Genomic DNA, 27,685 nt, shown 5'->3' with positions numbered 1-27,685 from the left:
TAGGAGAAAGCCCTACCACCTTTTAGGTTCTTGGAAATTCTTGGGACTACCAAGTAGCCTGCGTCTTGAGATCGGAGTGACCTTGTGGGCTTATAAGGTAGGAGCAGGTTCGATATGTACACAGGTGCACGTCCATGCAGAGCTTTAAAAGTCAGGAGCAAAACCTTGAAGTCTATCCTATACTTAATGGGTAGCCAGTGAAGCGACGCTAGTACTGGTGTAATGTGCTCATACTTCTTAGTTCTGCTCAGGATACGAGCAGCTGCATTCTGCACAAGCTGGAGACTCTTTAACGAGTTACTAGGGCAGCCAGAAAGCAGGGCGTTACAGTAGTCTAACCTAGACGTAACAAATGCATGGATCAATTTTTCAGCATCCTCGACTGACAGGACAGTTAAAAGTTTTGACTGCTAGTGTTTGTTGCATGAGCACAGTGTGTAACCAGTGATTCATGAGGGCATTTGTTTGTAGAGATTTGCAGAAAAAGTTTGACAATTTGCAGTATGTGTTAAAACAAGTGAAAACTGTTTTTAGTTTTGAGATATGTGTTGGTCCTCTGAGAGCTGAAATAATCATTTGGGAGTTTTTGCTAAAAGAACCAGTTTTAGTGTGTTAGCAATCAAGAAAAACGTTTCTCTGTCTTACTTCGCAAAAGAGAAAACAGACGTTTGTGGTTAGCACATCCTGTGGAACATCTCTGCTGCAGACCTCTTTTGCACACAGACACACACACACACAGACACACACACACATACATAGACACCAACATGGACTCATACTTATGGTCTCTTCGTCTCTCTCTCACACACACGTCTCTGTGCAGTTGAAGGTGAAGCAAGGTAAGGTACACTGTACTAATTTTCATAGCCTTTTCATGGTTGCATACTGCATCATTGTTGCCAGTAAAATACAGCAGTGACCTTTTATAGTAACCTAACTGTAGCAATGCTTCAGTTGCTATATTGTTGTAGAGCAGTGGTGTCAAACTCGTGCCATGGAGGGCCGTGTGTATGCAGGTTTTCATTCCAGCCTCAGATCTTCATTATATAATTAGTTAAATTATTTGCTGAATTAGGGATGCAGGTTTGTGCACAATGGTGACCCGACGTCTATGGTGACCCGCATTGTCTAAATAAAAATTTTCTTATATTCTGTGCTTCAATGCAGTTAAACGCATATGGCTGAATGAGTAATTGGACTCAATTAAGGCAGCATTAATTGGTTGGAATGAAAACCTGCATACACACGGCCCTCCATGGCATGAGTTTGACACCACTGTTGTAGAGTACTGTTTTACCACAGTGCAGCACTTTAAATAGTTGTATTTTACCACGTTATGACCCCTTTGAAAAGTAGGTTTCTTGGAATGTTTTCAAAAATTTAAGTGAATGTTCTGGAATTCCATTGCTTTCAATTACCAGTGGTGATTGTAACATAAGCATTAACGCCGGGCACCCACCGCACGCGTATCGGCCGCGAGCGCACTACGCGCGTATTACGCGCGTAACTGAAGCGTAGTTGAAGTACTGTTATTACAACGGCAGCGGGCGACGTCGTCTCCACCAGATGCGAACGCGTCGCGTACCGGCTGCGAAGCTCGCGCGACACAAGCGAACTGAAGCGTAGTTTTTCGCTTCTGTTCTATTTTTTCGGCTTGTCGCGCGTCACGTTGGCCTGTTTATACACAGAAATATGCTCTAAAATGCTAGGTATACATGCTCTGATTTATATTTCATTCTTATATTACTGGGGGTGTGTCCCTAGTTACCTCCCAGATATTTTTTAAGCAGCTAAAAAAAATACAAGCCTTTTCGTTTTGTAAAAATAAATAAATAACTGGAACCTGGGGGAAAGGCAAACTTAGTTTCGCTGTCTTATTTTGCCGAGGGGGTGGGGTAAATTTGAAAATACACCACAGAAAGACGTAGGCTATTGAGTGACGTAAAAGGGAATGCACCGAGCAGCGGTTTGTTAGCTCGAGTATTGGAAGATAGTTTTTAACCAACCATTGCTCAGCCTATTTGACTTCTCCGATGTCTTCGTTCGCCGTGCTTTCAAAAAGGGCTTGTTAATAAAAATCAGATAATCCACAGAGCTTTAAAAAAATCAGATTATTTAGTGGTCTTGCCGATGAAAATGCACCTATTTTATAAATGAAGTTGTAAGCAAGCCTTTATTGCACTTGTACTTCAAAGCTTCCGGTGTTCATGGCGTTGTGGTGTTCATATCCCTTCAAGATTAAAACTGTTACTGACTTTTTCATGATTAGCTGATTTTACTAAATCTGATCCTATAAATGTTTTGACGTGAATGGCAAGACAACACGGGAATTCCCAATGGTTAATTACGGATTATTTATTATTATTATGATCATTACATATTCTTCATGAAATTGGCACGCTTGTTAACCAAGCAAATAAATTAATACAGTTTGAGATTGATTGTTATGCAGGCTACGTTGCGATTTAAGTTTATGGTACTTCTTGAAAGCGTTTACTTTCTCACGTAGGCTATTTACAAGTTAACGAAATATTACCAAATTAACAAACTGAAAAAGGTCTCTCACCAAAGTATTCACTTAACCCATAATCAACAGTCGTGAACAAACGTGAAATACACGATGTAAAAGCCCACTGCAGACTGCGAGAGCTACTAGGAATATATAGCTTTTACGCAAGCCTTTGCGCGACACAAACGGAACCAGTGGAGACACCCTACGCGTCGCGCCGTGCTGCTTCGCCCTGCTGTTTACGCGACGCATACGCGACGCGTGCGGTGGGTGCCCGGCGTAAGAATGTTCAGTTAAAAACACTCTAATCACATATTTGTGGTCTTACGCCACAGATAATCTCTAATCTGGACCTCGAATCCAAATCCGGCCCTGGTTTTCTTTCCCCCAGGTAATTAACTGAACAATTAGTGCTACTGATTGGCCAGACTGTATTCACACCTGACTCCCAGATAAAGGGAGATTTGAAAAACCAGCAGTTCTTGCATCTTGAGGGCTGTGATTTAAGTCTTACACCTTAGCAGTGCTGCCCAATCTTGTTCTAAAGATCTACTAGTCTGTAAGTATTTATTTCAACCATAATTTGGCATGCATGATTTCACCAATTAGCGGCTCAACAAGATCTCTGGCTGTTGAATGAGATGTGCTTTGTTAGGGTTACCGTGAAAACCTACAGGATGGTAGATCTCCAGGAACAGGGTTGGGCAACGCTGCTCCAGCTGTTGAGTGAGGTGTGGCTTTGTTAGGGCTGAAGTGAAGACTTACAAGACGGTAGATCTCCAGGAACAGGGTTGGGCAGCCATGATACAGCAAGAAGCCGACTCATATCTTTCTTGTCTTTGTAGTGTTTCCATGACGCAATATGTTTTATAAATAAGCACTTTATGTCAGGGTGTGGGTGTGTGCAAACAATATAAAAATGGCATTTGTGACGGGAAAATCAGATAAAAAGGCTCAACATAATCTACTCTTATCAGAAAGTCATTTGACAGATGTCAGTTTGACATACTCTGTCTATAAACCGATAAAAATTACTTGGCTAGAGGTATAAGTGTCAAACCACTCTGTCACTGCCTATTTTTCTGCCGTGGTCTGAAGACACATCTCTTCAGACTGTACCTGGACTAACTATCACCACTCTGCAGGGCACTCCCAATCTAAGATCGTTCTTAGCACTACTGTCTTTCCACTTCGTTCCTGTAGTGCTTTCAAGGTACACATGTACCTCCTGTACCATTTGCATGTTACATGTACCTCCATCCAGACGACAAGCAATAATATTCCACCTGGGTAAACTGAGGTTCTAAACTTTTAATTGACTGATATTTACATCTGGTAATGTGAAGACAGACTTTTTTTTTTTTTTTCATTGTAATAGTTCAACATCAAGTGGTACGGCTGCTATGGCAACCAGGCTATAGTATGGGTGCTATGGCAACCTCAGCACTCCTTTACTCTTTATCCGTATCCCACCACTCCATGAAGAAGGCCAGAATTCCGCTGCCTTTGGTTAGGAGAGCCTCACTGATGCATTCACTGGTGTGTGTGTGTGTGAGTGTGTGTGTGTGTGTGTGTGAGTGAGTGTGAGTATGTGTGTGTATGTGAGTGTGAGTGTGAGTGTGAGTGTGAGTGTGTGTGAGTGAGTGTGAGTGTGTGTGCGTGCATGTGTGTGTGTAAGTGTGGGAGTGTGTGTGTGTGAGTGTGTACTTGCATGTGTGTGTGTGTGTAAGTGTGTGTGTTAGGGTGTGGTAGTGTGTGTGTGTGTGTTAGAGTGTGGGAGTGTGTGTATGAGAGTGTGTGTGACTGTGAGTGACTGTGTGCGTATGTTTGATGTGTGCGTATGTGTGTGAGTGTGTGTTTGGTGTGTGTGAGTGTGTGTTTGGAGTGTGTGTGCGTATGTGTGTGAGTGTGCATTTGGTGTGTGTGTGCGTGTGTGTTTGTGTGTGTGTGTTTGGTGTGTGTGTGTGTGTGTGCGTATGTGTGTGTGTGGGTGGGTGTGCGGTGTGCATTTGGTATGTGTATGTGTGTGAGTGTGTGTTTGGTGTATGTGTGTGTGTGTGTGTGTGTGTGTGTGTGCGGAAGTGGCTGCACAGACTGTCCCTTGTTTGCAGAAAAGGCGACTGCGCAGTCCTCGCATATTACCACTAAGTGTGCGAGGAGCAGAATCCGGAACGTTCCAGCTTGGGCTCCCCCCCCCCCATTGTGACGTTTTTACAATGAGCACCACCCAGTCACCTGGCTCCAGGTGGTGATTTAACCCCTCATTTAACCATTTAACTAATAAACTAAGTTCAGTTATTGCTGCGCGAGAACACTAAAATCTGCACCCACGCCGCACCCGTTTCTGAATTACGATTGGACACCCCTACCGCTGCTCAGCTGAGTGAGGGAAAGTTGAGGCGAGATACACGTCTAGGGGGCGTCTAGGGCCTAGGGGCGACATAGCTCAGGAGGTAAGACCGATTGTCTGGCAGTCGGAGGGTTGCCGGTTCAAACCCCGCCCTGGGCATGACGATGTGTCCTTGAGCAAGACACCTAACCCCTAACTGCTCTGGCGAATGAGAGGCATCAATTGTAAAGCGCTATATAAATGCAGTCCATTTACCATTTACCATTTACGTCCCCATTAGGTGGTCTGTGGTCGTGTCACCTTTCGGGTTCTGTAAGGTTCAACTTTGACTGTCCGTGGACTTTGGTCATCCCATCGCCTGCACTGCGGTGGAGTTGTAAAGATCAGAACGCAGTGAACACAGCAGAAAAGACCGTTCCCCCACAGTCTGGAGATTGGCATGGGACAGGCTCGTGAACATTTCCTACCCCACCAGCACTTGTGGCCTGCAGTAACGAGGATTACCAGATTGACCGGGACGGTGTCAGTTTTCATGTCGTAAAAAAAAAAAAAAAGCGCCCACAGGCACCGTTGGGTCAGATGGGAACCTGGGTGACCATTACCCACATTATGGACCGATGAAAGCATTGTATGTATGTGCCTGTAAATAACTGGGAACTGGGTCCTCCCTGCGACCAAATCTAAATAAACTTGTTTTCATTCCTGTGACCATGCCTAAATCCTTACAGTTCCTCTTGCCTTTTTAGGTGCATTACATTTTTTTAAATGTAAAAATTAAGAAAATTATTTGAGTTTTAATAAAACCTTTATTTTTCCATTAACTTTATATCAGCAGCGGCCTACCCCCTTAATTTCAATACTCAGTCAAAGCGTCTCATGACTGCCAGTCATTCTTTTGTGCAGTGTTTTGTGCAGCGACGAGTTGAATTTCTCTGAAGCAGGTTGATTTAATTAGCGGTATTAATGTGATGAGAAGCGCTTTGTCATTTGAATGCATGACACGCGACTCCTTCAGCCCACGGCCGCCCCCACCCAGGCACAGTTCAAAAGGCAATCCTTCTCCTTATTAACAACACTATACTTTGAGAGAGAGAGAGAGAAAGAGAGGGGTTACTACAACACACACACACACCCGTCTACCGAGAGCATGTGGGCCAGCTCACACAGAGAGGGGTAGAGCTGAGAGAGAGAGAGAGAACAAATGAGAGAAGAGAAAAAAGTGAGAGAAAAACACGTTCACCCGTCCCCCCCGCGCAGGTTCCGGTCAAAAACAATAAATTAAAACAACGAAGATCAAAATCAAACCAAGCAGAGCACAAGCTTTTTGACTTTTTGCATCCATTCAATGCAGAATCACATGACAAAAGAAATATTTCGCTTTTGTCAAAATTGACAAAAACAATTTTTGTATTTCTCATAATGTAACCTATGTGGGTTTTTAAAAATTATTTTGTTTCGGGGTCGTAGATAACTTATTGATTATGTGAATATTACCGATTATTGATTATTGTGAAACCTTGCAAATGATATCAAATTTATCTGTGACTGCGTAGAAAACTTATTAAGCAGTGTTAACCCTTGCATGTTCAGGAAATCTCATATTATGTTCTCTTCGCTTTCTCTTTATTCTTCTCAAATGTGAAGCACTTTGTGTTTCATTTTATTTATGAAAAATGTTTTACAAAGTTAAGTTTATAAAGTATATGACTGGACAACAGCTTCTAAATTCTAAATGCTCTTCTTACAATGATGGCTTGCAGGGCCGACACTAGGATTTTGGTGGCCCTAAACAATTCCGTGAGATGCGTTCGGGGGGGGGGGGGGTTGTTGGATTCTGTCAAGCAGGTGGGGGGGGGGGGGCTCTCTTCGTACAATCCTTCATACATTACATTGTTATACACTGTTCTGTTGCCATTCCATTTAAAATTCATACCACTAATTCTGCGATAGGGGATGAATAACGTAATTACGAAAATAACGTTAATTACGTTATATGACCCTCGTGGTTGTGTGGCCCCCCTAGCAGTTGTGGCCCTAAACAACCGCATAGAGCATTTATGCCACGGGCCGGCCCTGCTGGCTTGTTTATTGACAAGAACCTCTTACAAACGATGTTTCCCTTTCTGTCACGGTTTCTGTGCAGGGTAGATCATTTTTCCGTGCCTGCACCGGCTCAGTGGTTAGCATTCCGATTAGCCACTCGGCTAATCGTTATTTTGGTGTGTGGGGACGATTAGTTTCGAGCTTGCAGATTAGCCACTCGGCTAATCGTTATTTTTGGTTCCTGTGGGATGATTGTTCCTGCTCTAACATTCCTTGCATTCCTGCAGGATTACCTCTGATTAATCTGTTTCACCTGTTGGTTGCTCACATCTTCCGCTGATTACCAGCCACACCTGTGGCTGGGTATTTAAAATGTCAGTAGGCAGTGGAACGGTGCTTGAGTGTAACGTGTTTTGCTCTAGCCAGTTCCCTGTCGCTTTTCTGAGCAAGGTATAAGGATTTTAGGAACCAAGGAATTTAAAAGAATTCAGACTTCAGTTTGTTTTTTGGGAAAAAGGTTTTAGGAAAGTATTTGTCCAGATTCTGAGCTTGGCGGTTTTTAGGGGTTATTGTGTCACCTTTGGGGTACAAACCTTTCTGCCTCTTACTAACCAGTTTTCCCCCTGGTTTTAGTTGGCCTCAGAACGTCTTATGTTTGTTTTTGAAAAGACATTTTCTTTTTCTCAGCTTCAGTTCGAAGTCGTTTATTCTTCATTTCTCATTTCCCTGTTCTTTTATGTTCTTTATATACTCCTTCTGCCTCAGTTACCCGTTTAGGGGTTTATTATTCATTATTTGGGATACGTCCCTTAGGAGTATAGCACCCCCTTCTTATTTCGTCACTCACGAGACTTAGTGGTTACGGGAGTGCCCTTTGGTAACTTATAGATCCCCTGTTTGGTCGCGTCTGGTCTTCACACTTCCCCTCCCTCACACTTTCGGCAGTTGGACTTTTTATGATGTCATTTCACCATGTGACTTATAGCGGCTATGTTCATGCTGTCCCGCTAACTTAAGCTTGAACCTGAGGTTTTGTAGGATAGGGCTTAAGACACTGTTGCCCCAGGAACAAGTCTGGCTAAAGTGTGAACTCGCTTAGTGAAACAAAAAAAAACAAAAATCCTGGGGTTATCCCAAAATTGTCAGCCAATTGATGGGGTTAACTTGCATGTGAATCGAGGCCCAGCTCCTGATCGATGTTAGATTTATTTCATCTACTATTTTGAACAGACAGACAGACAGACGCTCGCACTCTCTCTGCATGTGCTCCCAGTCTCAGCCCTATACCATGGAGAGGAGGACACCTTTATGCACCTGGGCAGATTAGTTAACGCAACCCAGGTGCGTGTGCTCTCTCTCCACCGGTAGGCGTGGCCAAGAAAAATCTGTTTCTCCGCTGGACTCCCCCACCCCCGCCCCCATCCCCATAAACCAAGCCCCCACTCAGTGTGCGATCTGAGGCAGCAGCACTTTTGAAGATAACTGCTGACATTTCTGAAGCGCTTTGGTTTTCTGCTTCCTGAGTCTGACCGTGACTGAAATAACCTCGCTTCTCCAATTGTCTGAATTAGGGGAGGAAAGGACTCCGCAGCAACAAGGTAAGAGTGCAATAACCGGTCCCATTTAAGTTATGCGGCTTTCTGGGAAATCCCTAGAAGTCGCTTGATCACAGACAACTCAGTGACCCAAAGTGAAGGACAAGGTCTGGATAATACAGCAAAATAGTAATGTTTTGCTTTTCAAAGGAATTACCAGGAACCTCCTGTGTCTCAGAATCACGTATTCCTCGATTAAAACCTTTAGTGCGACATCATTGGGATGGATTCTGGGAGCACACGTAATTTCTAGATACATTATGCACAGTGGACACATCTGGCTACGCACAGGGTTTTTTAAAAATCCTTTCACTGATGTACATGAGGAAAATGTTGCGAAAGTAAGGTAATGGATGACTGATCAGTGTTACCGGTTGCTAGGGTGTTTTCGTTTGCATAGATTGTTCAGAAATAAAAGAGCAGAGAGGGGGTCTACTCCTGGTTTTAGATCTGTTTCAAATTATATGGCAAAAAGTTCAAGAAGGCACGGATATTTAATTCTCTTTCTTGGTGATTGACAGGTATAGTATGTAGAGCTGATCGATTTGCCCTGAAAAGACAGTATGTGTCTTTGATTAGATCAATATCAGACTATAGATGTGTAGTACAAACCTGTAGCTCAGAAGCTGAGTCTATTTTAAAAACGAGTAGAGTTTTGGAGCTCTGAAATCAACACCAACTGTAGCACTGCAATTGGAAGCAGGGGGCATGGCACTAGAATTAAGGAGGAAACATTTGATGATGGCTAAATTATTAGACTAATTCGCAGAGAAGTGGTATCCTATGCAAAGGAAGTTATGAAACAGCGTTGGGTAACAGGGAAAGCAAAAAAAAGGGAATGTTTAATGAGGGTAGCCGATGAATCGGCTAAAGAAATGGAAATGGCCGTGTGAAATGATAGCCCTACCGTGCCAATGCCAGCAGTACTATCTTGGATACTACCTCAGCGAATAGTAGATTTGAATATGCTGGAGAAAGTAGTTTTAGATAGGGAAGGAAAAAAAGAATAGTCCTGAGTTAGTAGGAAATATTTTGAAAACTAGATGTAGCCTGTACATATATAAACAGTTACAGCCTATATGGCCAGAAATTAATTGCCTCTCGAGGATAAATAAAGTTTATTGAATTTAATTGAATACTTACCAATGTGCAACAATGGGGGAGAAGACCCTATTAAAGGTCAGACAGTGTGTGTGTTTTATGTGCCTGAATTTGATATGAGAGTAAAAAGAAAATAATTTTAGACCTTGTTGAAATATATATACAGCAGAAATGGCGGCAGTTCTCCTTGCACTGTGGTGGATAGAGGAAGTACAGCCAAGAAGACAGGTGATTTGTTCGGATTCAAGTGCCGAACTGTTAGGTTTAAAACCCGTTTTCATCTAGATGCAGGGAGGACATATTTTATATAAAATATTGCAAACTTTGTTTGAATCGGCAAACTGGGTGTTGATGTTCAGTTGTTGGGGATCCCAGCTTGTGGGGTTTGAGGAGAATGAGAGGGCTAACAGATTTACCAAGGGAACTTTAAAAAAGAAGAGTATAAATGTATTAATTCCTGTTAGTGAAGCAGAGGCAAAAGCAGGCTATTTATCTGTCATGAAATTACAAAAACATGGCAGCAATACACCCTGAATGGATTTAGACTACCATTGGAAACAGAATAAGTCTTGGTTTTAGCCTTTCTTTAGTCAATTTCATGAAGATCGTGAAAATCGTGGATCAGTCAAATAATTTTATTCTGTTCCCATTTTCATATTTTATTCAGCAAATGTGTGTTCATTGCAATTTATTGCATTTCTTTATATCCAATTTAAAAAAAAATAACCAACTGCGACATAATGTCCATTTTTCCAGCATTTATTATCTTTGCAATGACAGGTGTAAATGTTAAATGGGCCGTCCCAAAATTATACATGCAAGCTAAATCTTTTATTATTCAGTGGTTTTTAACATGTAGCTAAATGTATGACTATTTAACTTAACGTATGAAACATCTAAATATTTATTTAGTGTGTGAGCGTGCGCTAATGAGTACAAATGTGGGGTCAGTGTAGTGATGATAGAAACATGGAGCTTTACCTCAGTCAGTAGGTTTTTGCGGACCTAGCCTGAGTGCTTTTCAATGAAACTAAAATAGCATCGACCCCCTTTTTTCAGTAGCATATAAAGACTCACACAATCACATGCACGCGGGCGCGCATGATTTTCAAGCAACGTCTCAAACGAGTTATTTCTCTGCCGGGCCTCTGGCAACCGTCAAACGGACACGGAGAGGCTTTGCCACTGACAGCGAACATCTGCCCTTTTTCCTCTCGCGATCCGACTCGTCAGCCGCCACTCACAATTATGGTCCGAATGCAGGGGGATGCCCGGAAACCGCGCCGAGGCCTGGCGCGTTTGCGAAACGGCGAAATTCCCTGTTAGCGCTGGAACGCAATGCGCGAGGCCAAACGAGCCATCTCCATTGTCCGTTGAAAAAGCGGGAACGTTCGTCGTGTGAGGGTGACCAGATGCCCCCCGTCAGAAATGATCTGGCTGCACATTTCTGCCTTCAATGCGAGTTGTGAAACATTTATTTTTCTATCATAGCGTTACGCGCTTAAAGTTATATTCGTGTCCATGTACCCCTACTGACATTAATGTAGATTACAATTATATAATAATAATAATAATAATAATAATAATAATAATAATAATAATAATAATAATTTATTTTAAATTAGGCTACTACTTTATTTAGTCGTAATTTATCAAATTAAATTGAGACTTTAGTAGTATCTTGATATGATTTCAAGTTCAGCGATTTACTTATGCTAAATAAAATAAAAACACCCTTCGTCATTTGTGCGTTGTGGCTAAAATATTTTGAGCGTATTTGCGCATATATTTTTGAAACTGATACGAACATTAATTGTTTTCAGTTTTGAGTTGTAGAACACAGAACAGAATTTTGAAAAAAAAAATTTTTTTACATTTTAAAAGCCTACTTTTCAAAGGGTTAAAAATGACTTGCATATCGTCGCTATATACAAGACTAGGCCTACGCTCCCTTTTATTGTAAGGAAGAAATACATTTATTAACTCGGAACTGCCAGTTTACCCTTTTAAGGTGTAGCTTGTTTTACGAACAGAAAGCGGAATAATAATTTTAAAAAAACTTTTGCAAGTTATTCTCGAACACGCATTTCATCCATTCATTCATAAGGTTTTTTATTTTTTATTTGTTTTACAAATATACATCCTATGAACTGGTAAAGCTCGTGCACAAATACTTAGTAGGTGCCGTTGCAGTTCTCAGATCAGTATGTTGACTATTTGTCTGTAGCCTATTATTTCGAACATATTTTAAAATTCACCTATAGAACGGACCAACACATGTGCTCCCTTTGAAACCTGAATGTTTCCCCACTGTGTTTCAGCTTGTGCACTCGCCTTGCAACTTTCGCAACTAAACGTGGGTCAGCGCTTTTGAATTATAGCCGTCAAACCTAAAAATGTCAAGATGTTATTGGTTCTCCTCAGAACAGAAAGAAGAATAACAATGTGAACTTCAAAGTTACAGCCCATTGAAAGTTAGTTACACTAGGCTCGTTTTTCTAAAATAAAGCATTAAAACAAAAGCGACACTAATTTTAGCAGCATATTCTTATTCGTTTGTGTGTTGTATTGGTCTGATTCTCATAATATTTCAATGTTTGTCCAAAATAAACTGCATGCAGGAATCGATGATGGTGGGGCATTGCAACTGACATATCTGTCCTCATTAGTAGCCTATGATCCTTCACGTTTAATTAGATCTTAAACAGATCTTATTATTTTGTTGTACAGTGGTTATCGTTTGTCCAGTGGTTATGAGGAAATGTATTGGTGAACTACTTCTTGGAAAAGACGCAAACGTTTATAGACCCAATCTGTAAGACTATACATTAAATTATGAAATTGTATTACAACGATTTAAATGACTTGAGTAGCAAAACGAACGCGACTGGGTCGCACGCTTCCCGCCCAGTGAATTCAGTTGGATGTTGATCATTCTCTTTTCAGAACCTCCTCACGTGCCCTGAAAGTAAATAATATACTCTTCGGTGGGCGTTTCCATTTCTGTCACGAACGGCTTTCCCTGCAGGGTTAGGCTTCCGTATTGTATTGGGTCTATTCACTCAAAGCGTAAAAGTTAGTGAAAACAGTGTATTCAAAAATAGCAGTTCCTTGAATTCGTTCGAAAATATGCGTAAACCACATGGAGGAACACAACGTCGCACCATTACAAGACTTCATTTAACACATGCATTGTTGTCCTTTCTCTCTCTCTAACTCCCTGTGGATAAAATATTCATGTTATTTAAGTAAACTAGCCTGCATATGATCTAAACATAAAATAAAGAATAAGACTGCACAAAAGTAAAGGCCACATGAGATAACTAAATGTAGGCCATATAAGTCAAATAAATAGCACAACTGTTTGAGAAATGCCCTATCGATTTTTTTCCCCTTCCCTTTCAAAAAAAAAAAAAACTGTCACAGAAAAAATTCCACACAACCGGCCGCTTTCCCCTCTCTGCTTTTGGATCTGGGGTCGCTTTTGCAGCTGCCGCCGCTGTGGTTACGGCTCGCGAGCTTCTCGTACTTCTCTTTGTAGAGGTCCCTCTCCTTGGACAGGCGAGTGGCCTCGTGCTTCAGCTGATCCACCTGGCCCTGAAGCGTGCACCTCTCGCTCTCCAGCACGTGCCGCTGCTGCACGCGCTTGAACCGGCACGACTGCGCGTAGCCCCGGTTCTTCAGGGTCCTGCGCTTCTGCTTGAGGCGCATGACCTCCTCCTTGGGGAAGCCGCGCAACTGCCGGTTGAGCTCGCGCACGGACATTCTGACCAGCTGTTCGTCCGAAAGACGGCCCTCCAGCCGGGTGTGATGGCGATGGGCCGGTTGTTGGTGCCAGTTGGCGGTCACTGATAAGTCTTCCCCTGCGCACTGGTGTCCGCGGAAACCCTCATACGATGGGTGGTGCGAGTTGGCGATGAGTGCTTCCACAGCGTCTTCCGGCGTCAGCTGGAGAGTCTCTGGGTTGAGATGGCGCTGGTAGCTGGGAAACCAGCAGAAGTCCTCCAGCTGCGCCTTTCTCGGAGAGTTGTGGCTGCTTTTGTCAGCGCTGCCGGTGCCGTTACGGTGGTTCTTGTTTAACGGACCTCCGGGACTTGTAGAACACAGGCTGCATGGCGAGGACGGCACAGAGGAGCGCGGGGTGGAGGATAGCGAGCCGTTCGGCGGATGGTGGCAGTACCTCTCCGCTTCCGTCGGCTCCTTTTTAACCTCGAACTTCATGAGGTCGAAGTCATTGACGTAGTCGGTGGCCAGGGGACTGTTAGGCACGTCGGTGGCCATATCAGCCCATGCGAGTAACACCGGTCCGCACAGCTCTAAGAAAAGGAATACAAAACAATCTTTATCGAGCGCCCTTTTTTACTAAAGAGGACTGCACACTCGGGAGAAACGTTCTGAAGCAGCGGTGCGCCTAAAGCAACTTCTATTAATAGCCGTTCTGAGGCACTTACGCGCGTAGCCTAAACGTACTTGTTATCCAGATCGACCCGTCTCTGTTTCCTTGTTGACAACTTATTCTGGGTCGAATGCGCGCTTTAATTGCATGCGTTAATAGAGCTGGAAACCAGAGACCGCGCAATTCCTGCCTCGTCCTCGTTTCACCCTGGTTCTGGAGCCCCGGTGATTCACGGTTCTCTGTTCAAAACGCAGGTCGGCGTCCCTCAGTGTTCTGGTTGCTCCCTCCGTGTTCTTGTGCGCAGCATCTACCTCCATGCATGTCGGCAAAATTACAATAAAACAGTAAATGATGAAACAAATGAAATGTCCAATCGGGACCGTCCATGCACGCCTAATAAGCTCTCTCTTTATTTATCAACAGCGCACGTTTAGGTCAGGGTCTGTGGCGATAAAGTATTGCTTAAAACTAGATCACTTTCCGCTTCGTGGCAGCGGTCCGACAACTGAAATTTCTTGGCACTGCAGGGCGCAAACTTTGGCCAGTGCGCTGCCTTGCAGAGGTTTCGTCTTCTTCCTTCATATCCACGGCTGTGACGGCGTGTCGAAGCCAGTCAAAAGTGTGACACAGCGGCGTTCTGAAGCTGCAGTCCCTCACTGGGGAACCCGCCGAAGATATGCGCACATGCAAACCCTACAGGCGTAGTGCGGGACAGCCGTTCGAGCTCAGAGGCTTCGTCGCGCCCTCCAGTGGCTCACACTGTGCAATGACACGGGAAGAAAAGCCAAAGTCCGGCTACCGCCTGTGATCTGACATTTGGCCCCCCCGTCAAGAGATTATCCAGCACTGTCGGAACACTCAAATGATCTGTCTTTCCACTGCTAGTCGAGGCGAGACACTACATGCGTCAAAAAATTTAAAATACCAATATTGTCTGTTTGTATGTATGTATGGATGTTTATACATATATGTATGTATACACACATATGAGCACAGATTGAGCATCCGTATGAGTGAAAGTATGTGTATTTTGTTATCAAAAATGAATCCAATGGGAGAAATTGGATATTGACTGCAAATTATAGACAATACCAGCAGGGGGCTTAACTTACTTACGCAACGCAACTTAAAACACAGTTCTTGGAATTATATATTTTTGTCTGTCAGCCTCTGTCAATGCATAATGAAATAGCTGCACCCAGTACCTCAGTAAATCCAGACCCAGTTGTGCTGGGTTACATTACATTAATTGTAAATAAGAATTTGTTCTCAATGACTTGCCTGGTGAAATAAAGGTGAAATAAAAATAAAATAAAAACATTACATTTATTTGGCAAACGCTCAAATACAAAGCGACGTAAAGCAATAAGTGCATAAGGTAATATTGGAACAACTACAAAAAATCACAGCAGTGCAAGTGAAATAAGATATAATTTTATTGAACCCCATGGGGTAATTTGTCCTCTGCATTTGATCCATCCTAGTTACTTAGTAGCAGTGGGCAGCCACAGTGCAGCACCCAGGGACCAACTCCAGTTCGGAGGCCAGTGCCTTGGTCAAGGGCAACTGCAGGAGCGCACCTAACATGCATATCTTTGAGTGTGGGAGGAAACCGGAGTACCCGGTAACCCACGCGAACACGAGGAGAACATGCAAACTCCACGCAGAGAGGATCCGGTCAGACCCGGATTCGAACCCACGACCACCCTCTTGCGAGGCAACAGTGCTAACCACTGTGCCACCGTGCCCGCCCTGTTAGTGGAAACGTTCTTACGCACAGTTTACGATCAAATGTGATCGTACGCATGTTTCGTGAATGAGGTCATTTCAGTTTTTTTTTTTTTTTTTGGTTTTTAGAACACACAGACATATATTTCATTTTTGCCACCCAGCTGATGACGAAGACGGTCAAAGAGGCCGTTGTTGCCCTAACCGATCTTCGGTGTGTCATTTCAAACTGTCTTCAGAACAAAAGAACACAAGCATACACACTCAGTGGAACAGGCCATTCAGCACAGCCTGAGCACAAGCATAAATTAAGAAGATAACGGACCATCTGGAACGTTAGATTGCGTAATGAGAACACGGTCTATTCAGAACATCTAGGCTTGTCATTTCCCTACAGAATATTCATCACTGTTCCTAGCCTAGAACAGTAGTAACCTGTTGAGCTCCTGAACCATAACTGCTGCGGCAAAACAGGAACACATCTCTGGAAGCCATCCACTGGATAATTGATTTTGTCTCACACACAGTAGCATTGTCTGTTCATTCAGAGAATTTGATGTGAATACACAGCCTGATTTCGTATGTTGTTTTCTCATGTTATTATTTATTTATTTATTTTGTATCTTGCAGAGATAAATCACCCCAGCAACACCCCATGCATCAAAGGGTAAGCCTGTACCCCCCCCCCCCCCCCTTAAAAAAAAAACCTCCCCATAATACAACATCTCTCTCTCTCATTTGCATCTGTCAATTTATTTAGCAGAGTTTCTTACAAAATGTTGCATAAAATATGGTTTGATACAAAGTATCATATGGAAATATTTATATGTCAACCATACAAATTTCATTGGAATATTAGCATTTATTAGTTAATTTTTATTTTATTTTTAAAATCTGTCCACGGGTCTGCGCCTTTATATATTGCTGACCTGCTTCCTAAATGTGTTCTGAGCAGAGTCCTCAGATCCTCCTTTTTAATAAGTATCCAGGGCTTAGACCTTTGACGAGACCCCCCTACTGCTGGAATAGTCTCCCACCTGCTCTAAGGACTGCTGAAATTGTAGAGATTTTCACAAATCAACTGAAGAACCACTTTTTTTAAAGCCTCGCCTAGTGCACTAAAAACCAGTAGGACCGGGGTTTTGGGGCCACATTCCTCAGACTGTTTGCAGCTATAACCAGACGGAACCGGTTTGACTGCTGTCAGTAATGTAATGTAATGTAAATGCAATGATGAAAAATGATTGCATGCACTAAGGTTAGTGGGGAGGTTTTGCATAGTTGTATCGGATATTGTATCAGGAAAATCATCTTTACTCATATATGTGTGTGTGTGTGTGTGTGTGTGTGTGTGTGTTTTTCATTTGTTATTTTATTCTTTTTCCCTTCCTCGTACGCTCCTATTTGTTGAAATTAATATTATAACCAGCTATCTTGCTCATATCTGACCCGGTATTAATTGTATTTTTGTTGTTGTTGTTGTTGTTGTTGTTGTTGTTCTTTCCTCCCCATTTTCATTTTTTTTTTTCATTGGTTTGGGCCAAAATCTTTACAAATTAATTCAGCAATGCAATTGCTTTCACTACTTGCATTGTGCGCTGGTATTGGTTTAGCCACTTGAATTATGCAATGTGATTGGCTTTGCTACTCACTCGGCTGCTTGTGCTGTCCAGTGCAGCTGGTTTTGTGACTTGCTGAGCTAGCCACAAAGCTAAATGTGGAGCTAATGACAGAGTTAAAGCTTGTGATAAGAGCTATTTATTATCGCAGCTCACAAGCAAATTTTCACGCTTACTGAGTGCTTGAACTATGAGGGTAGCCAAAAATAATCAAATAAATAGATAATACACAAAATTTAATAAAATCTGTTGATAGTCCTATGCATTACATCATCTTTGTAATTGACATGTTTATCATCTTCATCATCACCAGTTATCACATTTGAAAAGTAAATAGTCCAACATAAATAATAATGAGGATGGCTCAATATATTTAATTTGCTCTAAAACCCTTATTTGAGACGATGCTATGGTGTTGATTAAGGTATCATTAGCAGTATCATCATGCAAAGACAGAAATACTACAACTAATAACATTTTTAATCACAGTTGGCTATAAGTAGAAATGTCAAAATAACAATGTAGTCAAAATAATAAATATGGTGGAATCAGGGTAAAAGTGTCTTATATTAATAGTAATAATATAAAAATAACAACATAATCTAAACAATAATGACGGTGAATTCATGTAATCCTAGGTGTAATATTCTGATACATCGGCTCTGTGCAGGCAATTCTCTTAAATCACAACCCTTTTCTGCACCGATGATGAGTCAATCACAGCCCCATACTCGTTCATGCCGGTGTAAACAGGTACTTGCGCTGCGACGTAAAGATTGGATCAAATTGGAATTCAATGAATATTATTCATCTTCTTCTGTGGGGCTCAGAAAAAAATCGGTGCCTGGAGAGTAATTAGTTCAGTGTGAAGTAATTTAAAAGTAGCGTCAAAAATAAGTTTATTTGCCCAGGGTAAATTCGTAGTTTTGAATTGAATTCAATGGGGAAATTCGCTTTTTGGCACCAGAGGCTTACTAAACTGCAATACCTCGAGTAACCACGTGAGGTTGCGAGCTCCACAGAAAATGACAATCCGTGGTCCACCGTGCTAATGATGATCGTGTTCCACTTAGTCCCGGAGCCAGGACGCTCGTCAACTACTTTTCCAGTCCGTGCAGACAATTCAGAGTGATAGAAGACGTTAATACGGGAGTCTGAAGACTGAAACCAATCAGTCTGTCGCTTTCTGCTCTCCGAAACCATTTTGTCGTCTCTTTGACTTTCCTCTCTCTTTTGGAAGCATTCTTTGCGTGGTTTTTACAGAATAGGTGAAAAAAAATCTCTAAATAATTTTTTGCATTTTGTGCCGTCAAAGATTCGTCATCGTTCCATTAGGTTCCTCAAAGCATTGTCCAGGGCAATTTTGAAAAGATAGCATTTATAGGTATTTTACTCCTGGTATTTTGGACACGGGTAAGTTACCTTTTCCAAAGAAAATAATGTTTACTGCGTTAAATATGAACTAATAATCCCACAAGAGTTCGTTAAGACTCTCTTGGTGGTTTATGTAAAAAGCGTATGGATAAATAATTACTGTTATCTGCTTTGGAAATGTATGATCGCAGCCTATAAATGTGTGCACTATTATTCTTCTATCAACACTGTGTTTGAAATGTATGCTTCATTTTAGAGTTGAACAGTGAAAACATTAACATTAAACCGAACAATTGAAATGAATACATTACTGATCTCCGTAGCCTGTAGGCTACATTAAGGCGTGAATTATTACCGAATCAAGAATTGCGTGGGAGATTCTAAAAGTCTGTTATACCGGGAGGTAAGAATTCCAGGAATTGTTTTAATTTACAATGAGTAAAGCTTGTCGGCCAGCAATCCAATAGTTTAATGCCAAATCGTGTAGGTGTGTTCAGTGCGCATTCTCAAACAACAAAAGGGAAAATAAGAACATTTTTGTTTCAGATGATAGTATTTATGATATTTTTAAAGACATGAATAGTGAAATAGTGGAACCATGTTTTATGTGTATATACTTTATGTGCACTGCATTCAAGAGTTATCACTCTTTTTTTTACTCTGACATTTCTTGCCCTAATCTTGTATGTTTAGGCATATCTGTTCACTCATAATTCTTATACGTATTAGTCCATCCAGGTTATACTGGGCAGGGTCGCACGGGGCGGGGGCAGGGAGGACACCCACCGGGAGAACATGCAAACTTCACATAGAAAGGCAAAGTTCTGAATTCGAACCCAAGACCTTCTTGCTGGTACAGTGCTACCAACTGCACCACTGTGGTGCCCCTTAATTTCAAAACCTCAAAAGACTTTATTTTCCTGGTGAGGAACTTCTTGTGTGACAAGGCAGAAACATTCAACACAATCACGCAACATGTGGTGGAAATTACCTTAATTTCCCCCGGTCCGTGAGAAGAGTCCAACAGACTTACACACAAAATTCAGTTCAGATACATTTATTCGGCCGAATAGGAGAATCCACACAGCTCCACAACACGTCTATATGAAAGCTCTCAGAACAGGTGAAAAGCCATTCATTTTGTACAGTTAAAAGTAGGTGAAAGGCGGGTTCTGGAATTTTCCCAAAACCTGTCTGTCTCAAACTGTTTTGCAGCTTGTCTCTGATTGGTTAAAAGCATTGGATTTCTGAGATACAGACTTGTTTAGACGTTCTGGCTTCTTCAAGGCTATCCAGTCACAGTGACTAAAAACAATGAAGAAATACAGAGACAGTTTTCTGGGGTAAATAGGAACACGCACGGGAGGGGCTATGCATTCCCAATAATTCTCAGTTAGACAGAAAAGAAATTTAAAATGATTTCTTAAGGTTATATAAAAGCAAGTAAATATGTAAACAGTAATTTCTCATTTTTCCCTTTTCCCAAACACAAAGTTAAAAAACTATATAAAACAGTATGCAAAACAAGAGCAATGCTAAAGACTAGAGGTTTCAAAAGAACATAATATTCCATTGTTGGTGTTATTCAGTAGTCTGATGGGTGCAGGGACAAAAGTGGACACAGCCCTCTTGGTCTTCAGTGACAGGGGGCGGAATCTTCGCCCTGAGGGCAGAAGTTTATACTCGGCGTAGATTTGGTGTTGCGGGGTCCCGTGTGACTTGTTCTCCCTTCCTGCTGGCCTGTTTTTCCAGGGATGGTGATGAGGTTGGACTGGTTTCGCCAAATTATTTTTCTGATTGTTCAAATAAGACTATTTTAATAAGACCAATTGAAGATACTGAATATGAGAACTCGCTCAATAAAGCAGCTGTAAAAAGCCTGCTGAGCAGCCTTATGTGCCTGCAGGCTTCTTAGTCTTCTCAAGAAGAAAAACCCCTGTTGATATTTTGCAAAGATGTGTTCAGCATTACTCTTATGGGCAACCTTGGTGTCAAACGCATCACTCGTAAATTCAAGCTTTGAGTCTATTATCGTACCCAGGTTCTTGTACTCCTCTACCCACTCGATGGTCAATCCATCCAGTCCGAGCTATGGGGCTGGCAGGAGTGTGTCGGAGGTCTGTGACCATCTCCTTCGTCTTTGAAGCGTTGAGGTTGAGGTGATTGTCCTCGCACCAGCGAGCAGAAGTGGCTACCACAGACTGGAGCCGCTTATGCGAGTTTGATACATCCAGATTTACAGTGTAAATAGAGTATTTAAATAAGAGCACATCTAGTTCAGTGCCCCTGCAGTCGTCTGTGTACAATGTGAACAGCACTGGGGATATCGATATCACAGAGCCCTGGGGACTTACTGCTGAGGAGGTTTTGACAGACCTGCAATGGCCATTGAATATCACATGTTTTCTGCCTGTTCATAAAGGCATAGACTACAGTATCACGTGTGGGTTTACATTCAACTTGAAGAGTCTGCGACCTATAGGATGGGGTTGGACAGTATTTAAATTTCCTTGAGCAGTCAAAGAACACCACCCCGGCCTGGTTGTTGTGTCTCATGGTGACAAGGCACACATTGCAGTAGAGTGAGGAAGACAGGGTCATCCACACACCTTTCTATCTTTAAAGCACATGGAAGCTGATCCATGGAGGTGCCTATCTCCTCCTGCAGTTTTGAAAGATCCTTCCTCTCATAACATCTCACAACTACTGACGTCAATGCCACTGGACGGAAATCAGTGTTGCAAGCGGGGTTACTTTTCTTAGGAAAATAACAGGATTTCCATGTGAAGTGCTGGAGTGCTCCTCCATTCGAGCTGTTGAACAACTCGCAGGAGGTCCCAGATGATTTCCGATAACACGTTTTTAAATGCCGGCCCATTAGCCCATCTGGTCCCGGTGCATCGTGGGGTTTAAATGCGTAAAAAATCTCTTTACATCCTCTCTGTGTACTACAGCAGCTGTTGTTATGGATGACATATCTGAGAGGTTGGGGGGGGGGGGGGGGGCTCATTTCTTTCGAATGCTCAAGTCTGTCTGATCGAAGGGTGGCACGGTGGTGCAGTGGGTAGCACTGTCACAGCAAGAAGGTATTGGGTTCAAAAATCCAGCCTGGGCCTTTCTGTGTGGAGTTTTCATGTTCTCTCCCTGTGTCCATGTGTGTTTCCAACAGGTACTTTGACTTCCCCAGTCCAAAAACAATGTGTGGTGAATGGTGTGTGTACCATGCGATAGATAGGCGGCCTGTCCAGGGTGTATTCCTGCTTCTCGCCCAATGATAGACTCCAGCACCCCCCTGCGACCCTGACCAGGATAAGCGGGTATAGATAATGGATGTCTGGTTGAAGCAAGAACAAAAATTACTGAGGTTGTCAGCAGAGTCCAATGAGCTACCAACTATGGGACTAAATTTGACTGCAAAGCCAGTCAGCATTTCCATGCTCTGCCATGCCTCCCTAACTTCTCCACTTTGAAGGTGTTGTACCAAAGATCAAGTGAGCAGAGGTGGTGTTGGCCCGGTCACTTCGAGAGAGACGGTTCATGTGGATATTACATACAACTGATATTTACCCTTGCTCTGTGGGCTGGGCTGTGACTACAGCACATCCTGAGAACCTGAGAACCTGAGAACAGAGAGACGACGAGCTGCAGGAGCCACGTAGCTTTTATATTCCAGAGGAGGGATGTGATTGGTGGAGGCGGGACCAGGTTAATGATGATTGACAGCGGGGACAGCGAATGGAATGATGAATGGCTCTCCTGCAGTATTACAGAGGGGGAAGAAAACACACACGACGTGGAACGTAACACAGCCAAACTAGAACATAAGAACATAAGCATACATACTGAGGGGAACAGATTATTTAGCACAACTGGAACACAATAATGAACAGAGAGGATAACAGGCCACCTAGAACATAAGAGTCAATAATGAGAATAGGCCATTCGGCACTTCTAGGCTTGTGTACGTCATCACTGTGGCAAACCTTGAACTGTGTTCACCTAGTGAAAGTGTATACGTCTATACATCAGATTTCTATAGCAGGTATCAGAATTCACTGATTAATTAACACCATTTCAGTAATAATTACTTTTCTGTGGTTTCACTTGTTTTACAGAAATCCACATCACCATGAACATGCAGAAGAGGAGCCTTGTATTCTGAGGTGGATGTATAATTATCCAAAGAAGCCTTTCACCCATTTTTCACTAATTTTTCTGAACACCCATCATGGTAATCGGTTTATTTCCATAAGTAAAATTTGCCATTTCTTGAAAGTATTTTGTTGTATTATAAAATATTATAAAATTATTGTATTATAAAAAATATAAAGTATTGTTATTATTATTATTATTTTCAATTTGAGAACGCAGTCAAAAACAACCGTTTCTGTAATAAGGAAACTAAAGCTAAATAGAGTTGTGATCATGTGATTTGATTAGGTAAAACTTAACACATTATTTTTTGAATACTGGATACAAGAAAGTCGAATACTTTTATTATTGGATTGTGTAACTATATGAAAGGATTTAAGTTGATTTATTAATTGGAGTTATGGGGTCAGGATTATATACCGTCAGGTCATTATGACTTATATCTTTAGCAGCACTAAGGCATTTAATAATTAATTAATTAAAAAATATATAATTTTCTTCACAGAGTACTGAACCAGTAGAACTTCCTCCACTGCCTGGAAGATGCAGAAGCAACTTGCTGATCAAGACACTACTTTTAATTTTTATTTTTGCTATTTCTTTTTCTGTTTATTTTTCTAGAACCTACAACTGGACAACCTTCATCGTAATAACTATTTCATTTCTAAGTGTGTGCTTAGTTTGTAAGAGGTCAGAACACAGGAGCACTGTCAGTATCAAAGCTCATTTAATTCAGAAAACATTGACACTCAATTTCAATTACATAAATGAGGCTAAAGATCAGGAAATGTGTAGTTACACTGCCTTCATCAGTAGAATTCAGTCAGCAAATATAAAATACACAGTTGGGATGAATAAAGATAAAATTCTAGTTGGTGGGTGTTAACATACTATGTACCAGTGAAGGTGAAACCATGGAGAAATTCCCTTGCATTGCTCCATTTATCATATCATGTGCCTGAGTTCATACTACACTACTATGACCTCTGTACTGAAACTGCTCAACAAAATCAGCTGAGCTTTATGGTCTAGGTTCAGAGCATCTTCTGATTTCATGTGATGGCTAATTTGCTCTGGATCAATTTCCATATGTGATGCAGAAGCAAATCGCCAAAAATTGCCTAAATAAAGAAAGCGCTTGAATAAATGTGGGCTACAAAGTATAACGAAAGCAGGAGCAATCACACAGGTGTAGTTATTGAGTTAATTAAGCAATTAACCTCCCGACATGCAGACGATGCCTAGTCCAGCAGCCCACTGTTTTGGCATTAGGATTCTCAGTGATTCTGAGCGAGGCACAGTTGTGGTTGTTTGAAATAAGCTTCAGTGACTCAGGCTGTTGAACTTACTGACGTTTCATGAGAGATGGATACATAACAGAAAGGGATACTATGGTTGGTGTTTCTTTTATTTTGGCAGTGAAGCTCACTGGGATTGTTCAGTCATGTATCATCAAATGTGTTTGCAGTGTGTCTGCGTATGTGTGTGCAGTCTCTGAGGTACAGAGAAACACCAAACTAAATGAAATACCCTCTGTCCCCCCAGGTGCTGTTGAATCCTGTGTACCCCACCAACACAGAGCTGAAACATGTGAGTTGCACAGATTTTTGAGACTTGTTTGTTAGTTCAGAGCAGACCTCCCCTTTGAATTTTGCATCATATAGAGACTATTCTCCATAAATAATCAAACAATCAATAACATTCCTTTGGTAGTGGGGGCAGGGGGAGGGGCTTAGGGTTAGATCTTACACTCAACACATAATGTGAATTTCTGATATACCTCAATTTCAGCAGCCTTTGAGTTTTACATTTTTCTCGAACAGGAGCCAACCGAAAATGTATCCACGGAGACGTCTGTCATAATGCGCTCAGTATGGGATGATCTCCCACCAGCCGGCAACTTCAGCTCTATTGAAAGCTCTTCCAGTGGCCAGCACAGTGTGGTCAACCTGGAGCAGCCCGGAGCCCAGTACTGTGTGGGGGACAGCTTGAACGTGCTGGTGAACATGAAGGACCACAGGGGGAACCCAAAGGCGCATGGAGGCGACTTCATCCTGGCCCGAATCCACTCTCCCAATCTCCAGGCTTCTGCATCAGGAGAAGTTACTGACCTGCTCAATGGCTCCTACCGGGTGCGTTTCCGCCTGTTCTGGCCTGGAGACGTACTGGTGTCTGTGCTTCTCATGCACTCCTCTGAGGCAGTCGGGATCCTCAGGAGAATCAGTGAGCACAACTACAATAAGATCATGTACACCGGAACCTTCTACAGTGGGAACAAAATTGAGCAATCTCAGTGCGGCATCCGGCTGAAAGCAGACAAGCCTCTCTGTGAGTACAGGAAGAAGGAAGACGCGGAGTACTACGCCTGTGTCCGACCCAAAACCCTTTCCTGCAGCACCCTGAGGACCATGCAGTCCAGAAATGGCCCAATTTCTAGCATGACCAAGGATGAGCGTTTGCTCCTGAGCAGGTAAGGCATAGTTTGTGCACACTGTGAGCCTTTAGAGCACTGGTTCCTGACCTTGGTCCTGGTCATCTCAACCACAATCGAAATCCCAGAATTTTAACAAACACTTTATTTTTAATTAAATATACATACTTTTCATGTATTGAGGGATTATTCACTCTCTTAACCCACATTATGTCAGAAATAGCCATGCATGCCTAAAAGAATCAATGTCCCAAATTCACATCATCTTTACTGTGCTACAGTGAACGCCATAATGTTTGGGACAAAGGCATGTATTTTTCTGATTAGTCAGGTGCGTTCACTTGCTTCCACAGTGCAGGTATAAGAGAGAAATCAACTGTTTGGAATGTTAATAAGGAGAAAGAGAGCACTGGTGAGCTCAGAAATCACAAAGAGTCTGGTAAGCCAAGGCAGAGCTCTAACAGTTGGTGACCAAAGAACTCTCACCGTAATGAACAAAAACCACCCAAACAGCTCACCAGTGCTCCCTTTCTTTTCAATAATGTTCCAAACATTATCATCCAGGGATTTTAAGTACACAACATTTTGAAATGTTCTCTCAGACATCTCTGCAAACATTTGTTGCAAATATTCAAACACAAATAAGCAACCATTTGCAAATATTAATTCGCCACAGGTCATTAATGATCAGCTAGACAACAGCCATCAGAGATGTCTGTTAGAGAACCACTGCATTAGAGCTGTACTAGAATAACAAGTGGGGTCGGGGAAGCCACATTTGGAACCTGTTTCTAAACACTCAGATTATCTGTGTGTTGCTCTGGTCTTTTTCCATAGCATCCACAGTTTACTCAAGTCCTACTGACAAGAGTTCCAGTTTAGATTTAGAATGGTTTCTTTGTTAAAGCCAATCTCCAACAGCAGCACTTTTTATGGAGAGAAGAAAAATTATGGGGCAGACACTGTGTGTGATTATCACCATATTACTGCTTAGGAATTTGCTCTAGCTGTACTGGTACTGTCAATCATTTTCATGATTGACAATCCCCCACTGATCTAGCCCTCTAAATCTATTACAACTTTCTTTTGAAGGAAAAACATTGGAATAGAAATGAGAAACAGCTTTGGTCCTGTGAAAGTCATCAGTTGTCCCGGTATGTCCCCGCATGTCTGTGCTGTCGATCTGACCTACTCTCCTACTATTCTAAATTCTGATTCTGATTTCCAAGGGTCACTGTTATCAAACTATGGATGTGTGTAAATTGCCAGACACCTGCCTGTGAATGCTCTAGCAAACACAAAATGTTCTCACAATGTCAGTGGGATGTTTTGTCAGTGTTATAACACTGCCACTACATGGTAGCAACATTGTGAGGACGCTTTGTATTGGCTGGGAAGGCCCCATTTTAAAGTATCTGCCTGTGAAGGGTTATAAATCGGGTTGCCAGGTTTTCCAAAGCAGTTTTCTAACCTGTATTTCAGTCATCCTCTCAGTATGAGGTCAGCGGAGCCTTCTCTGATTACACCTTTTAGACCAGTGCTGTCCTACTGCACTGTCCTGTCCTGTAGGTGTGTGTGTGTGTGTGTGTGTGTGTATATATATATATATACACACACATATATATATATATATATATATATATATATATATATATATATATATATATATATAATGACAGCATGTTTTAGAAATGGTCAATTCATTTCAGGGTATTATAACGTTTGGGACAAATGGCTTCACAGGTGATTCTGATTAGTTCGATGTGTTCACCTGCTTCCTTCACGCAGGTAAGAGACATCTTTCAGTAACTATGATTTGATTCTAGCCTTCTGATTTCCTCCGAAGTCTGCTTTTGGCATTTGTTAGCACGGGGACCACAGCAGTGGCAATTAAAGTCACGGAAGCCATTATGAGGCTGAGAAAAATAAGAAAGAAAAACAGCCAGAGACACAGGCCAAACCTCAAGCTAAATAAAATCAACTGTATGGAACATTATTAAGTAGAAAGAGAGCACCGGTGAGCCCAGGATTGTTTGCGCAGACACACATTAATACTTGTACATAAAGTACTGTGCAAAAGTCAGAGACCACCCATTCTTTCATTTCAATTGGTAAAACAACATTAAGTGTTTTTTAACTTATTTATTTTTTTAGTGTCAGAACATAAAACAGAGGACATATATTTAACACACAAAAAAAAAAACATTTGGAAGACTCGCTTTGAGTTTTTCAAAGAAATCTGCAGCGATATATTTCCATGATTCTTGTGAACACCTCCAAAGTTCAGTATTGTTCACCTCCAAAGTTCAGTTGGTTGAATTATATGCTTGTCCTGCTCCAAGTAGCCTAATGCCAAACACATTCAATGAGGTTGAGGTCTGGACTCT

At 42.0% G+C, this 27,685-nt stretch overlaps 2 protein-coding genes across 8 annotated transcripts in view; one reads left to right on the top strand and one right to left on the bottom strand.

Annotated features, from left to right (window-relative positions):
• The first annotated feature begins 349 nt into the window (after positions 1-349).
• The window catches only part of LOC118233969 (NXPE family member 2-like), a 31,046-nt gene continuing 3,710 nt past the window's right edge, over positions 350-27,685 (top strand). Inside the window, exons 1-7 of one of the 7 annotated variants that reach the window (XM_035430162.1) lie at positions 350-839; positions 16,353-16,389; positions 22,831-22,946; positions 23,373-23,513; positions 24,413-24,457; positions 24,691-25,337; positions 26,391-26,452. In XM_035430162.1, the coding sequence (XP_035286053.1) occupies positions 22,944-22,946; positions 23,373-23,513; positions 24,413-24,457; positions 24,691-25,337; positions 26,391-26,452 (898 nt within the window). In that variant the 5' untranslated portion in view covers positions 350-839; positions 16,353-16,389; positions 22,831-22,943. The other 6 variants (XM_035430163.1, XM_035430165.1, XM_035430164.1 and 3 more) reach the window with 6 other exon arrangements.
• LOC118233470 (transcription factor MafAa-like) lies at positions 13,019-14,299 on the bottom strand. The gene is made up of 2 exons (XM_035429264.1): positions 14,069-14,299; positions 13,019-13,914 (listed from the first exon to the last, which is right to left on the bottom strand). The coding sequence occupies exon 2, from the start codon at positions 13,877-13,879 to the stop codon at positions 13,019-13,021; it is 861 nt and encodes a 286-aa protein (XP_035285155.1). The 5' UTR covers positions 13,880-13,914; positions 14,069-14,299.

The sequence above is a fragment of the Anguilla anguilla genome, chromosome 8 (genome assembly GCF_013347855.1).
Source record: "Anguilla anguilla isolate fAngAng1 chromosome 8, fAngAng1.pri, whole genome shotgun sequence".
NCBI lineage: Eukaryota > Metazoa > Chordata > Actinopteri > Anguilliformes > Anguillidae > Anguilla > Anguilla anguilla.
Note: the sequence above shows the minus strand (reverse complement) of the source record. Positions and strands in the feature narration are given on the sequence as shown.